We start from the raw sequence: 15,837 nt of genomic DNA, 5'->3' as shown, positions 1-15,837 counted from the left end.
CCCTGGCTTCAGAAAGAACGCCCTTCTCGCTCAGCATGAATAAAGCTGAATCAACAGGACACACTCCCCCACGTGTCCAGCATTCACTAGACTTGTCACAACCCCCCCTATCCTCCCACGCTGGATGTAAACTGTAAATAAACCACCCAGGCTGCCCAGTGCTGGCCTTCCCCAAGCTTCCCAAAGCCCAGCTTGCTGGACCCTGTGGGGATCATAAGGCAACAGAACAAACAGCAAGCTCACTAGCAGGAGTCTGGGAAAGGAGCCAATCTCATTACAGGGGACACAGCATTAAGCTCTTGGTTTCAGAGACCAGAAAACTCAAACCCTCCTCTCTCTTTTAATAGTCAGTTATGGTGGTGGCAGCTTAACAGGAGGAATGAGAGAAGATATTTAAAATATAACATACGAATCACCAGGGACACAGAGAAGAGCAGCTGGGCATGCGTGGCGGGGCGGGGGCAGGGGGGAAGAGGAGAGAGTCTGAAAGATCAGCAGGATCCAGCAAATTGTAGCAGTCATTAAATAGTTATTATATATGAAGTCTGAAAGGTCCAGAGTTGACCCAGCGAACTCTTCTCCTTAGTATTAGGGACACTGAACGTGCCTGGATGGGAAGAGTTAAATTCGCTCAGCTCGGCAATCTGATCTTACACAACACAGTAGCTGCTAGTAAGAATGGTTTGCAGAGGTCCTGGGTGATTTACAGCAGAGCAGTCATAAAGAGGAGTATAATGTGATTGCGATGTAGGCATTTTCTGGGATTTGGGGATCTCAGACCTTGTAATAGTCTCCTTTGGGGGAGATATGCAGAGAGATATACAAACAGACTCTCCTCAAGAACTTCACAGGAACCAGCTAGCTGATTAGCTAATGGGAAGTAGGACATCACCGAAAGAATGTGGCTTTTTTTCAGTGATGAATTCTCAGAGGGGAAGCATGATAAATTTAGAAAATGTCATAGCTGGCTCTCTGGCTCCTCCCTTCCAGGGAAATTCCAAAACAAAAAAAATCCCTCAGAAAGTACTGGATTGAGACCACTAGCTCATTTCTACTTTAAACCACCCAATAACTCTCAGAAGGCAGTGGCTTTCAGTCACCACTGGTCTCAGCTGATATTCAAAGTGGTGACTTGGCAATAAAGACTACATGGCACTTTTCATGTGTAGATCTTACAGTGCTTTACAAAGGTGGGCAAAACATTACTATCCCTGTTTTACAGATGAGTACACTGAGGTACAGAGGAGTTAATAGCCTGGTTTTCAGTGGTGCTCAGCACGCTCAGCTCCTATTGATTTCAGGCCCTTAGTGTCTCACCCACAGTCACAGAATGAGTCAATCTGTTAAATCCCAGGCAGATCTTCAATGCCCTAAGTGCTGTGCCCTCTCTGATGGGCCACACTGCATTCTCCAGAGGAAAACTGGCAATGATCTAGACATAGCATCAAGCAACGGGTGATGCTAGCAGAAAGGGCAATGCTAAAAAAAACAACAGTTATTGGAAGGGGGACCCTAGGTGGGTCATGACCTTTGAATTCCCTCCCTAGCCTCAGTGAGCAACATTCTTTGATAATTAGATGACTTGGTCACCTTACTATCACAGTCCACTTATTTCACAGCTCCGGCTTAGGGTACTTGGCGCTTCTCTCTGCTCCTAGTTACATTTTGCTGGCCTCTGCTCCATAGGTGTGGCTGGAAGCTCCACCGGACATAGCTGTGTCTGAAACCTGGAAAGCCAAAGACTCCTCTTCCTCTGCGCCTGTCAGTGTGTGTGAAAGCAGCTCCCAGCTTCTCAACCAGGGCTCTTGCCAAAGAACCGGACAGATATCTATGCCCCCCTCCTTTTTCCTTGGGTTGTTTTTTTCCTTGGCAGATCTGTGTTAAACTCCCAGAACTTGATGGAGTGAAGCATTTCCCATAAAGATTCCAGGGTTTCCTAATGGGCTGTGCACAGTCTTTAGATGGCAGAATAATCAGCACCTGGATTCTGTTATTGCAGCCAAGGTATCACCAGAGGTACTATGCTTCTCTCCTAGCCCATCATTTTCATGTCCTTTGTGCAATAAGCCCAGGGCTGAAAGTAATTTACAGGACTTACGGGTACTGCTGGAGTCCTGAGGGGGAGTGGCTTTATCCAGAAGAGGCGTGGCCTCAACCAGAAGGGGCGGGGCCTTTCAAGATTTAAAGGTCCTGGGGTACCGGCTGTGGCTGGGAGCCCCAGGGCCATTAAATCAACCAGGGCTCGCAGCTACAGAGATGGCTAGGAGCCCCTGGGGCTCCGGGGCAAATTAAAGGGCCTGGGGTTCCAGCCGCCGCGGAGCTCTGGGACCTTTAAATCCCTCCCACAGCTCCGACAGCTGGAGCTGTGGGTGGGGTTTAAAGGGCCTGGCGCTCCTGCAGCTGCGGGGAACCCTGAGCCCTTTAAATCCCAGCCCCAACCCAGCCGCCGGAGCTGGAGGCAGGATTCAAAGGGTTCTGGGCTCCCTGCTGTGGCGGGGAGCTCTGAGCCCTTTAAATCCCAGCCCCAGCCTGGCCGCTGGAGCTGTGAGCAGGATTCAAAGGGTTCTGGGCTCCCAGTGGGGAGCCCAGAGCCCTTTAAATGCCTGCTGCGGAAGCCGATGCGGTCCGGCAGGGTGTACTGGCTCTTTTTGGTACACTGTACCAGACTATACCGGCTTACTTTCACCTCTGAAGAAGCCACACCAAAGGGATAAACCCAGGTCCTTTAGACCTCAGCAGTGTTACACATTTAGGCCTGGTTTACATGGGGCAGGGGAGGGGAAGAAATCGATCTAAGTTACATAACTTCAGCTACATGAATAACGTAGCTGAAGTCAATGTACTAAGATCTACTTACCGCGGTGTCCTCACTGCGGTACGTTGACGGCTGACACTCTCCCGTCGACTCCGCCCGCGCCTCTTGCCCTGGGGTTGTACTGGAGTCGAGGGGAGAGTGCTCAGCAGTTGATTTATCGTGTCTAGACTAGACACGATAAATCGATCCCCACTGGATCAATTGCTGTCTGTCGATCCAGCAGGTCATGTAGACAAGCCATTAGTTAGAACTCTACAACTTCAGTATTTCAGTTTGAGGTTATGGGGCTATTACATATGTGAGCAGGAGAGGTTCTGTGGCCTACAATATGCAGGAGGTCGGCCTAGATGATCATGATGGTCCAAGGCCAGACAGAAGTCTGCAAGTCTATGAACAGAGGGATCCCACTGCTGGTGAGCCTCATGGGGATAAAAGGAAAAGGAACTTAAGGAACAGTTTCTGTAAAGGGAACACTGTGGTTGCAGCAAACGCATTGGGCTGCAAAGTCCAAGACAAGTGTAGAGCAGAGATTCAAGGTGAGCGTCAGCAACTCAGGCCACACCATCCTTTTACCACCTCCTGTTGGCTCCATCATGGAACTGCACTAGAGATGTTGTCAGAGGGTGTTCAAGGAGAGGATAGGAAGCCACACTTTCAGGCTTCCTGCCCAATGAACAAAGAAATGATGAAATATGGGTAGGGAAAAATAAGCAGGAATAAAAAGGTTAGAGCTAGTGATGGGGGAACATGTCCACTCAGTGTCCCCATCGGAACTGGCATTTAGTTCAGGAGAGAGTTGCTGCCTACTTCCCACACATAGGAGGCTTGAAATTAGGGATTCCTGGATCATATATTGCTGAAGGTGTTCTGCTTGGGTAGGTTTGCAAGATATGGAGAGGCTATGTTCCAACCCTTGCCTAGAGAGAGTGGGGATGCGTAATAACTCCATTGAATGGAAACAGGAGGCACAGGTCTAAATGACCTGAGCCAGTGCTGAGAAATTTTAAATAAAGATGCTTGGCAGATGCCATGAAAGGCTTGGACCAAACTCACAATTCTCTCAGCACCTGTTTGCCATTGTCCTGAGCAACAGGTAAATCGTGAAACTCCGCCTTGCCCCAAGCCTCTTCCAAGTAATGGAGCAAAACCGATAAACAGGGATAGATTTATTCTGCATCAAAAGGGAAGTTGTTTAAAAGGTCTCCACTGTATAAATGGCAAGAGGGATTAAACCATGCCGGAAAGAACGCTCCTTCTGTAATCCTACATAATTAATGGGATGTGATCCTGCTCAATACATTAAATTCCCAACATGTACGCATAAGCTGTTTGCTTTAACTGCCTTTAAATGAGGCCCTCCCCCACCCACCAAACATGGAAAACAATATGCACAGTACACACATACCATCCTTTACCTGGCTGGCTGGGAGCTAAACAACATACGTGTTTGCAACATGGTGTCTGAGGGGCCTGTTCTGTTGATTCTGCCATACAGCTGCTGCCACAGAACTAGCGGAAGGTCTGTGAGAACATCACTGGATCTGAGCTGGGGTGTAGTGGAATAGAAAGCTTGGTACAGTGGTGCCTCAAATGAATGACATCGAGAGTTGCCTTTGCATCTTGTCAGCAGCCAAGGCTACAATCAATGTACTACTGTTCAGCACTTACACAGCAATGAAGAAATATTAACAAATTGATGCCATTAAAAAAAATGCAGCCATCCAAGCATAGTATTTGCTTGCCCATGTATCTTCCTGGGCAGGGAAGGGAGACACTCCCTGCTGCTTACGGACACCAGAAATAACAGTGTCCCCTCGTCCCCTTTCCCTAGTGCTACATTTAGACCACATCCCAAAAAGAGTTTCTGCCTTCAGTTGACCTGAAAAATCTGCCAGTCATGCTGAGCATCTGACTTGAGGTTGGATTTGGATAAACAATCTCTGATTTTGCACCCAAAAATAACTTCACAGCACAAAATCAGGCCCACAGATTTAAAGGGTGTGTTGAGGTCATATAAGGCTACCAATAAGTGGATAAACCTCGCTGTGATGCCTCCCAGTCACTCCCGCCTGGCATTGCTTAGGCAAATGATGACTTCTGTGTTTTTGTTCAGTTCTGCTCATTTTGTTACCTCAATCTTTCTTCCTTCCCCACCTGATCTTTCCTCCTGACACATCCTGTATATCATATTGACTCAGCTCGCTAGGGCAAGGACTGTCTTACATATCTGTACAGCACCTAGCCCCATGGGACCTTGATCCATGACTGGGGCTCCTAGGGCTAGTGAAATATAAATAAAAACAAACAACAACGTAACAGCAGAACATTTTACATTTTACCTTCTAATATATTTGAATGAGTGGTGATATTCACTAGCCCTGCACTATCAGGGGATAAAACAATTGTGCTGCAGAGGACTGAAGTGGCATCTGACTGCGGGCCAACAAAATACCAGACTAGGAGTTAGAAGGAGAAAGATCCCTGTTATACATCCATAGGTCACGTTCCATTGTGTTTTTAAAGCAGTGACATCTGTGGCCAGGTCTGTACTATCAATTTACATCGCTATCACTATGTCACTCAGGGATGTGAAAAATCCACATCCCTGAGCAATGCAGTTACACGGACCTAACCCAGCCATAGACAGCGCTCAGTCCACAGGAGGGCTTCTCCTGTAGACTTCACTATTGACTCTCACGGAGGTGGACTAAGTATGCCGAGGGCGAAACTCTCCTATCTGCGCAGTAGAGTCTTTACTGAAGTGCTATAGCTGTGCCACTGCAGCATTTTAAGTGTAGACCTGCCCTGAACAAAAACACGGGTACCAATCCAGACATCGTTCAACAGGAAGAACTGGATTAATGCATTTTATAAGCATTGTATCAGGCTTAGCCTGGGCTTTACAACCTGATCTGCAAAAGCAGTGTTTGAGAAGAGGAAAAATGCCAGTTCAATCACAGAATCATAAGTTTACCACAGCAAGGCCTCCCGCTCCTTTGAGGGAGAAGGAAGACCGGGTATTTCTTTGCCTTGGGCAACTAGCCCTGCTTTTGTGATGCAAACAGGAAAGAATTTTATCTTGCACAGCCGATCAATCACCCAGAGGTCTATGGGAAGGGTGGGAGGCGAGAGGCAAGGCTACAGCACACAGAAGCAATATGAATTTGCCCTGAGGCTTAGTTTCCCAAAGGCAGCCAAGTTAACCCATTCATCTCTCTGCAAGACCCATAAATCTGCAATTTTACCACTACCAAAGCAGGGCACATGGGAGGAGCAGAGCTGAGAGAGTAACTGATTTTTTTGGTCTTTCAGCTATACCAAAAAAGAAAATAATAATTATAAAGCATAGTTTGGGGTTGAATAGAGTGTTAAATTTAATCTTTGGGCTTCTTGAAACTTAAAAAAATTGATAAGCCAACGTAAATTTTGAAATGAGGAGTGCTCTCGAATCAAAAACTTAAAAAAAAAAATCTGAAATCAAAAAGTTTCAAAACAAAAACCACTTGGTAAATCTGACCTCAATTTGCAAAATGTTTTGGCCAAACCAAATCTGCATTTTTTGGTGAAAAATTTCAGCCAAAAAATTTCACTCAGCTCTCCCCGGGAATTCTTAACCCACACAGTCTTCCTGTTAGGGGCAGCTTCTGTAAATATCTGCTGACAGAGTACAAGCCCACCAAGAGAGATTTGTGCTGACTCAGGTGGATACAAGCACTACAAGGGAGTAACACTAAATCCAGGGCTCGGGCTGGTGGCCATCAATAAGGATGATGCCAGTGGGAGACTCATTACTAGCGCTGACCTTATTGTATATTTGTTCAACAGTGCTTGTTGTGTTAAAAGTTTCAGATCCCTCTGGGTCAAAGTGTAAATCAGCATGGCTCCATTGATGGCAGTATGGTGATTTACACCAGCCAAAAGATCCAGATCTCTCTCTTGACCGTCACGCTTTGTTTTGCCCACTAGGCCAATGTGTTAGGAGTACAGCAAATTTAAATGTTTATTAGAAAATATTAAAGAAAGGTGATACAAAGGGTTTGATGTGTCAGTCGTTGGTCATCGGGGGAAACATACAGAGCATGGGGGGACGCTGGCGACTGGTTACGGTTCAGCATATAGTACACACAGCCTGTAATGTCCCCAATGCGGGGTGTACGGTGGTTGGGGTCAAGATATAGTAGGGGGGCAGTGAGGGTACATCGCTCATAGAGTGGGCTACACACAGTCGTGGGTATGAGTAAGCGGGCCGGGTAATGGGGACAGGGTGACCCTCACGTGGTGGGATCCAGATTGGTAAGTTCAGGACTCAGGGGATATGGTTTGGTAGGGGGGTTGTAAGGGTGTCCCCCTCCCCCCCGTGGGTGCGTGGAGCCACATCGGCTCACTCCTGGTAGTACACACAGCCTAGCCAAAAGGCCGAGAAGCGCCTTTCACAAAGCATTTCACGGGAAAGCTTTATCACCTGCCCTTATCAGAGAGGGTCAACAGGAACCCTGGAGCTTTGATTGCGATGGGTGCAGCTCAAAGGACATTAGTAAGAAATGCTCTAGACCCGAGGCCTTCCAGCAGAGCATGGTGAACACCTAAAAACATGCTCTGTGATTATTGGCACTAACAAAAATTGAATTAGCTTCTGTGCTTGTGCCTCTGTTGCAGTCACTTTCTGGCAATCTTCTGGCAAGCTACTTGGCTGTCAGAAACTTGCACGGAAATAGCAAATTTTTCAACTCACAAAACACACAGGTCGTATTCACCCACAGAATCTTTCACATTGAGAATTGGAATCTACAAGTTAGTGACATTCATCCAGCCAGGAAGCAGGAACACCTTCATGAGAGCTACATGTGCCACAGTGACAGTCTGAATTTTGGGCATTGGATAGTTGGAACGAGCGGCTTATGAACAATCTACTGACCAAGAATCATTGTGAATCAATTCAAGATTATCCCCCACTGCCCAGAGGTCATTCATGAACAGAAGCGTCTGGGTCCACTGAATAAATTATTTGTGCTGATTTACTACTTGCTGAGTTCTACCTCACAGCAACCCTGAGTCAGTTCCTCTCTCGGTTCAGGCCAAACCGCTTCTTCAGAGCTAAACTGACTCGGGCAGCACCTTCCCACAAACATGCCATGTGTCACATAGGAATACAATTTTAAAAACATCCTCTCTCAGACTGGATTCCAACAGACAGTACAAGTAACTGCTGGACTAGTCCTGGGAGCCCTTTGTATTCTTAGAATGAGTCACGCACTCCTCAGTGACCACAGTCATACAGTGGGCTGACTTAGCAATACCTATTGGACAAGGCGAGTGAGGTAATGTCTTTTATTGGACCATCTTCTGCTGGTGAAAGAGACGAGCTTTTGAGTTCCACAGGGCTGTTCTTCAGGTCTGAGAAAAAGATCCTCAGAGTGTCAGAGCTAAATATGAGGTCGAACAGATAGTTCAGCATAAGGAGTGCACATGTTCTAAGAGACCATTCAAGGTGAAACAGGCAGTTAACACCTCTGCAGTGGTAGGACAAAAGAGCGCTAGTGGGTTATAGATTGTTGTAATGAGCAATAACCCACAATCTTTATTGAGTCCTTGATTTTTAGTATCTAACAAAGTTATGAATTTAAGCTCCCTCAGGCTTGTCTTTTGAAGGTGTTGTGCAGATTTCCTTTGAGGATGAGGACTGAGAGGTCATATATGGAGCCATTGGTTTGTGAAAAGTGTTTGCCTGTGGGTGAGATGGTGTTTTTGTCTTTTAGACATTTCCTGTGTGAGTTCATTCAAGAGCGTAGCGATTGTCTCATTCTACTCATTTAATTAATATTGGGGTATTTAGTGCACTGGATGAAGTTCACCACAGATTGTGATAGGCATGTGTAGAACCCATGGATCTTGAAAAATGTATTGTGGGGGGTATTGATCGTCATAGGAATGGAGATATATCTGCAGGTTTTGCATCTGTTAGGGCAGGGACTGGTGCAGCTTTGAAGTGATGGGTTCTGGTCTGTGGGGAGTTTGCTTCTGATGATGAAGTTGGCAAGGTTGAGGCGTGGTTTGAAAGCCAGAAGAGAGGGTTCAGGAAAGATTTCTTTCAGGATGTGGTCAACAAAGAGTATGAATTGTAACTGCTTAATGATACCCAATATGGGTTCCATTGTGGGATGACAAGTGATAACTAGGGGTGTACAGTTGAAGGGTTTTTCTTTTTCCTGTAGTGAGGTAGGTAATTTTGGGCTATTTGGGTGGCCTGTTCCAACATAAATTGGTCCAATTACCTCACTTGCTTGTCTCTTTAATATCCTTGTACCAAGACAGATACAACAACACTGCAAACAACAATATTCCCATGGCAGGCATAGAGTACGCAACAGCCAGTGCACTGCTGAGGCCAATATTACCTGTGGTTGAATTGAATGGATAATAGGAATCAGAGCAAGGTGCCTGACAAAATCTCAGCTGCATTCCACTTTGTATTGCCTTAGAGGGATTTTGAGTCCCAAACCTTGGTGCAATGAGAAGATGTTGCCTTGTCTGACTAATTTACGTCTCTTCAAGGATCCAAAAGGACATTTTCCACATGCCCTAACCTTTGACTTGCCACTAAGCTCTGTATCATTCCAATGCCTGGCGTCTCTGGGTTCTGAGGGAGACTACATTAAATAGTGCCCATCACCAGTACAGATGCAGGAGAGTTTGCCTCACATACCACTTGCTTCAAGTACCTCCCTAACGCAAAGCCTCGGACTTAATCTCCTACTACCTCATAACTGACAACTGAGAAAGAGATCTCAGAAGCAGCACAAAGGTAGCAACAGCCTGGCAGATCAGTGTTCCTGGGGAAAGGGAAGAGGCACTGAGCCAGGCTCTCTGGAGTCACAGGAGCAACCTTACCTTCTTCAGCTTGCCACTCTTGGTCCCCACGAACACCACGCTGTAGCCGTTGTAGACATATGAAGCAACTGAGGTCATCCGGTCACGGCTGGCGGTGAAGAGGGTCACCCCCTCCACTGGTGTGGAGCCTCCCAGTGGCTGGTTAATGTCCAGCCCGCAAAAGTTATCATCTATCGGGACTGGCTGGAAGAGACAAGGCATTGGGCAAGGGTGAGCTCGAGGTGAAGGTGAAGTGTTCATCCAAACACTTGGGCTTATGCAGAACTGAACACACAGTTGTAACCATGGGGTGAGCACACTGAACTTCCCCACACAATAGCTGGGTGTTCACAACAACCTCCTGCTCATGTACAGCTGGTTGATCTCCCTGGGAGCTAGGGTCACAGCCACTCTCCCCAGCATGACCTAATGAACATTTCTCCTTATTTTTGTAATCTAGGCCAAGCAGCTGTGTGGCTGGCATGGGTACAGGCCATGGCGGGTACACCACATGCTAGCTGCCAGGAAAACCTTCATGGACAGGACTGATGAGAATCCCCACAATGTCACTAACAGAAAACCATAGGGAAAATGGTTTCATTAGCTCTCCCCTCTCAGATTCAAACCCTGCCCCCCATATTCTATCCTGGTGCATTCATGTCCCAATCTGACGCTGTGTCTCTCTCCTCCATTGATTTTACCTCCCTCTAAAGTGTCTTGGTTGGATTTCTGGAGGTCCTGAACACCTGCAGCTTCCAGTTGAGAAACGGGAGCTGTCAGGTGCTTAGCATCTCTGAACAAAAAATCAGACCAGCTGCCTTTTCAAGGGCCTACGTTAGGGGAGGAAGATTGACCAGAGTCTTGCACTGAAGATCATTCAAAGCTTCTTCTGCATTAACCAGAGAGGTCACAGCGCAGCAGCACAAGCCATTTCTTCCTTCTCATTTCAAACCCCAAGAAGAACTGAGCGTGCAGTTTTCACAGTATGGCTGACCTAGGGATCCAAGGACGAGGAAAGAAAACTGACCCAGCCTCACTCACGTGGCCGTGCAGGGAACATGTCCCTAATCCACCTCGCGGGCCCAAGGATGTGCTCCAGCAGCCTTGCTCACACTGCACTGGTCTGTCAAATCCATTCATAAAAGGAAGCCACAGTTCTCTCCTCCTCCCATCCCACTTCCCGAAATGACCCAGTGTCACTCAGACGAGTCAGCAGAGATTCACATGGCTGGGGCCAGCGATTGCCTTACACTGACAATGAACCTGCAGTGGGCGGTCTGGGCTCAGAAACACCAGCCACAGGAAGTGCAGGTGTCTGCTCTCTACCTCTGCCCTCTGAGCATAGAAAGGAAGCTGCCATTTCCTCCTCTCAGCTGCTCATTTCTTTAGGGAAGCAGCCACCTCCCTCCTGTGCAAACAGCCCGACTTCATGACAGATTTAACACTCCGGATCTCCTTGTTACATTCCCCGAGTGAATATGATGCTGGTGCAAGGTGCCAGCCAGACTGGCTGTTCTTAAGAGGGACAGTGTATTTATCAACCCCCTCCCCCTCAATATGGAATGGATCTTGGCAATGCAGTTTCCATACTCCTGGCCAACCCCGTCCCATCCTTTGAATGCCCCAACCTGATCTAAAGGGGTGTTTAGTACCTATGTTCTCCTTTCAATACAGCATGGTCTAGCACAGTGTTTTCAATCTTTTTTCATTTGAGGACCCCTACAAAATTTTGAATGGAGATTTCTCCTTTGGAAATCTTAGACATAATCTGTGGACGTCCAGGGGCCCGCAGACCAGAGGTTGAAAACCACTGTTCTATGGTAATGACAACTTTTCGTGGTCCCCTAGACATAGTTTTCAGATCCCCAGGTTGAAAACCACAGGTCTAGCAGATAGAGAACTGCACTGGGAGACAAGAACCGTAGCCTTTATTCCCAGCTCTGCCACTGACTTGCTGTGTCCCCTCACTCTGCCTCAGTTTCCCCTCTGTAAAATGGGGATAAGGATGTTATAAAACACTGAGACCAATGAATGAAAGACTCTGTATTATAGCCAAGTATTGCTAATTGATCACTTTGCTGAGACTGCCTAATACAGAATTAATGCTAATTAGTGCAGCTTGCGATGTGGACATCTACCAGCTAGAATTGGACTGTAAATCACCAACTCATCTCCCAGAGGAGCCACTGAATAGCTACCAAATGCCTTTGAGTCACTATTGGCTGCATTAATTTCAGCAGGCTAGATCTGAAAAGCTCACTGCCTCGTGGCCATCCTCTGCACTAGCCACTCACCTGTCGCCCCAGAATTCCCTCTCTGGTCTCATTTAGCTCACATTTTTTCTTGGTACCAGACACTTGGAAGCCAAACTGAATATGTTATGGTGGAAGGAGTTTCCAGAGACTGAGATGGCTCAAAAGGAATCTGTATGGTATGTAAATCAAGATCTGTACTATCAAAGTAAAAGCACAGAGTGTGCAACTTCCATTTGCATTCACTTGGTTAGTTTTGTTTGCACTAGACTCTCCTGCTGCAGGCTGGGAGAGAGAGGCTTTGGGTTAGTCTGATTCTGGAATCAGAATGGGCAGCTGGAAATAGCAGATTCACAGCTTGTTAGAGGCACTTTTTAATCTGTCTACCTAGCTACTTCTGTGGCCCTTAGCACCCTAATCATCTCACAACATTAAGGATTTAATTCTCACAATCTGAAGTAAGGAGGATTATTATCCCTGTTTGGTATTTGGGGAAATTGAGGAATAGAAAGATCAAGCAAACTTCCCTAAGCTTACTCAGGGCGTCTGTGGCAGGGCCAGGAATTGAATTCAGGTTTCTCAAATTCCAGTCCAACGTCTCCACCCCAAGACCATTCTTCCCTACAAAAATGGTGTTAGGAGTGAGATAGATTTCCCCAGAGCAATAGTGGCAATGTACTGCAATATTCCTTACTGCTTTGGTGCACTGGACATCCTTCCCCAGCAGCCAGTTGAGCTCCAAGTTGCCTTCCCCCTGGTAACAGGATTGCAGGCGCTCCTTGATCTGGGTGTTGATAGTGCGGATGGGGAAAACGCAAAGAGCCGAGTCATCAGGAGGCTGGTGATACTGCTTCTGCCCCTTGGAGAAGATGGCAAAAAGAATGTCATCCTGGGCCGTGATGTTGAGGGCGTTGGCCAGCACGTCCCCTGGCTTGGAGAGATAAGCTGCTTGCAGGAGGCGGTACTCCACATCCCCCTTGATGCAGCCAAAGGACAGCGAGACGTAGGAGTGGAACTTGGGGTCATTCTTACAGAGGCGGACAATGCGGGACGTGTAGAAGAGGTCGTTGGCTGAGTTGATGGAGACTCCCTCTGGGGTCTCCGGTTGCACCGTCAGGAAGTAGACAAAATTGCTGCTGGCAAACCCGTAGATATAGAAGATGTCAAAGTGTGAGACCAGGGCCAGTGTGTCCGACGGGATCTTGATGAGCGATGAGACAAAGTCGCTGTGAAGCTCGTAATCCAGCATGGCAGATGACTCCGGGTCCCGCGGCAGCTTGCGGCTAGAGAGGGTGGGGAAGTAATCCTGCTTGCTGTCCACTGCCGTGCCAATGAAGAGCTTGCCGTCCTCACCGTCGGAGCGCACGATCACCCCATACATGGTGCCTGTCTTGTTGACGCTAGAGAGGTAGTGCTCCTTCTTGTGGGACGGCTCCACCAGGATAAAGAGGTCGTCCAGCCGCAGCAGCTTGCAGACGCCCTGGTAGAGGCTCCCGCAGGCCAGCAGCCGGTTCTCTGAGTAGTCAATGATCAGCAGCTTGTTAACGTTGTTGGTGAGGGTGAGGATCTCACTGCAAGGCTGAACAATGAGGGGTGGGTAGCAGGACTTGTTGTCCTCCTCTGGGCCTGTCTTGTGAGCCACCAGGATGGTCAAGTTGCCTGAGAGCTTGTAAACCCGGTTGATGGCTCCAATGTAGACTGCCCCAGTGCCCCGGTGGACGGTCAGGTGGTTGAAAGTCCAGTCGCGGTTCTCTGAGTGGAAGGTGTTGAACAGGGCAGTACTGGCTGCGTTCCGGGACAGTGAGACCAAAAAGAGAAAAACCACAGCTGCTGACCAGCCATCGGAGTCCAGCATCCGAGGCCAGTTCTTCCTCTGATCCATCCTGGGGCAGGGGAGAAGAGAAGGGGAAGGGTGAATTTCCAAGCTCCCTGTATGTGTCTCTTGCCCTGGCGAAGTTCTTCACATGGTTCTGGAGAGGGGGGGAAAAATACACACAAAGCAAAGGATTAAATCCAGAGAGTGCCCTGTAGATACAATTTAAGAGAGACTTTTTAGTTATACGTCCTTGAAATGAAGCAAGGACATCTCTAAGCCCAGCCAGCATTAAGCAGGGTTCCTAACTTATTTGAAAACCGGTCAGGCTCCATGTTTTGCCACTCAATTCTGCCGCTGTGCATTAATTTGTTACGTGGTTAAACTGTTTATAATGTGCTCGGGGCCGTGCGTTCACTGAGTGCAGGAGGAGATAATCAACGTCAGCCCTGGGACAAAGATTCCACAGTTCATGCACCCAACAATCAATCTAAATCTTGGCTGAAGGCACTTTTCCTACCAGGTGTATGACTGTAGGTGAGGGGTAGGAATTGTTTTTTGCTAATAAATCCTGTATAATTGTAATTAATGATGAAGGTTAAAGTTTCATGCAGACAAGTACAACCTGCATTTATACAACAAAACTTTCCATGCTTATAACAGTGCCTCCTCTCTGCCTCTCACCGCTGCAGAAGTCTACGTACACTGCTGCCTTTGAGCCTGAAGCAGGGCCGGCGCTACCATTTAGGTGTCCTAGGTAATGGTCTAGGCCCCAGAATTTCTGAGGGGCGCTATTTTGACAGGGGGGGGCGGCACGCGGGTCCGGGGGACCTACCGCAGTGATGCCGGTGGACAGTTCGCTGCTGTGAAGGTCCGGTGGAGCTGCCGCAGTCATGTCGGCAGACGGTACGCTGGTCTAAAGGCTCCGGTGGACCTACTGCAGTCATGCCGGTGGCAGGTCCACCAGAGCCTTTAGACCAGAGCACCGTCCGCCAATATGACTGCGGCAGCTCCACTGGACCTGCGGGGGGGCGGCGAAATGGCCGTCCGCCTAGGGCGTCAGAAACCCTGGCGCCGCTCCTGGCCTGAAGGATCCCAAAGCAGCCTTTCCAAGGATTACTTCACCCACCACTGAAATGCAGCCACCTGCTTCTGGGCTGGAGGGGTATCGTAGCTGGGTGAACAAATATTGACATAGGAGATTTGCACAAACTCCCTACACTTGTGAAATTAGTCCTGGGATCTTTAAAGCCTATGCAGAGTAGACAGGACTTTGGGGTGCAAGGTCTTGTCCAAAACAACCACTACATAGTAAACTGCATGTGTACCCTGGGCACTATGGGTGGAGGTCATAAATACAGAATCCCATGGAACGACAAAAGTCTTCTTTCATCTATATGGACACATAGCTGAAGGCCTGCCTCCAATCAAAGAGCTCTGGCCAAAATCTGTTTGGGTGAGACATGAAAGAAAGCAAGGGACCTTACATGGAAGATGCCTATTTGGAGAAAGCAGTTTATAGTCTCTAAAATTTCTCTTCTCGTTACCAGTACCATTAGAAGTGTTGCAGTCATCAGCTCAGTGCAAAAAATCCCCCATGGCCTCAGGGAAAAGAGCTGGCTGGAAAGAGTATTCACATGAGAGGGGGATCAAGGGAAGATGCAAGTGACAGGAGAGCCCTTCATTTCCAGGGCACTTTCTGGGAAGCAGCAACAAAACATTGAGGCTTCCACGCTTGATTTTCTGTTTCTTTATAAAATGCAAGTGGCAAGAGATGATGCAAGAATCCTTCCCCATTCCCAATGCAGTTACTCTACCTTGTGATTCATGGGCAAAATCCAGGTGACAAGCCAGAGGAGCAGATCACAGCAAGATCCCATGTATTTGGATGGTCACCTGCAGCTATCCAAGAATCTAGTCCTGCAGAGCTACTAACCATGCATGTAGAATATCAGACTTTGAGTTGCTAAGGTTACTTGAAAGTCCACAAAAGCACCCATGCTCCAAGATCAGCCCTGCCCTAAAGCAGGCACTTGAGAAACTCCAGTCTGAATAGGACCTGTGATCAACGGGACCTGTGAAACCAACTC

At 47.8% G+C, this 15,837-nt stretch overlaps 1 protein-coding gene across 1 annotated transcript in view; it reads right to left on the bottom strand.

The window, feature by feature from the left end:
• The window catches only part of PLXNA2 (plexin A2), a 321,397-nt gene that overhangs the window by 268,337 nt on the left and 37,223 nt on the right, over window positions 1–15,837 (bottom strand). Inside the window, exons 2-3 of the mRNA XM_032794137.2 lie at window positions 12,629–13,904; window positions 9,704–9,886 (exon numbers count right to left, since the gene is read on the bottom strand). Coding sequence (XP_032650028.1) covers window positions 9,704–9,886; window positions 12,629–13,816 — 1,371 coding nt within the window. The 5' untranslated portion in view covers window positions 13,817–13,904. The remainder of the gene's footprint in view (window positions 1–9,703; window positions 9,887–12,628; window positions 13,905–15,837) is intronic.

Source organism: Chelonoidis abingdonii, chromosome 4, assembly GCF_003597395.2.
Source record: "Chelonoidis abingdonii isolate Lonesome George chromosome 4, CheloAbing_2.0, whole genome shotgun sequence".
Lineage (NCBI taxonomy): Eukaryota > Metazoa > Chordata > Testudines > Testudinidae > Chelonoidis > Chelonoidis abingdonii.
The sequence above is the reverse complement of the archived record's forward strand: the minus strand, read 5'-3'. Positions and strand labels throughout refer to the sequence as shown.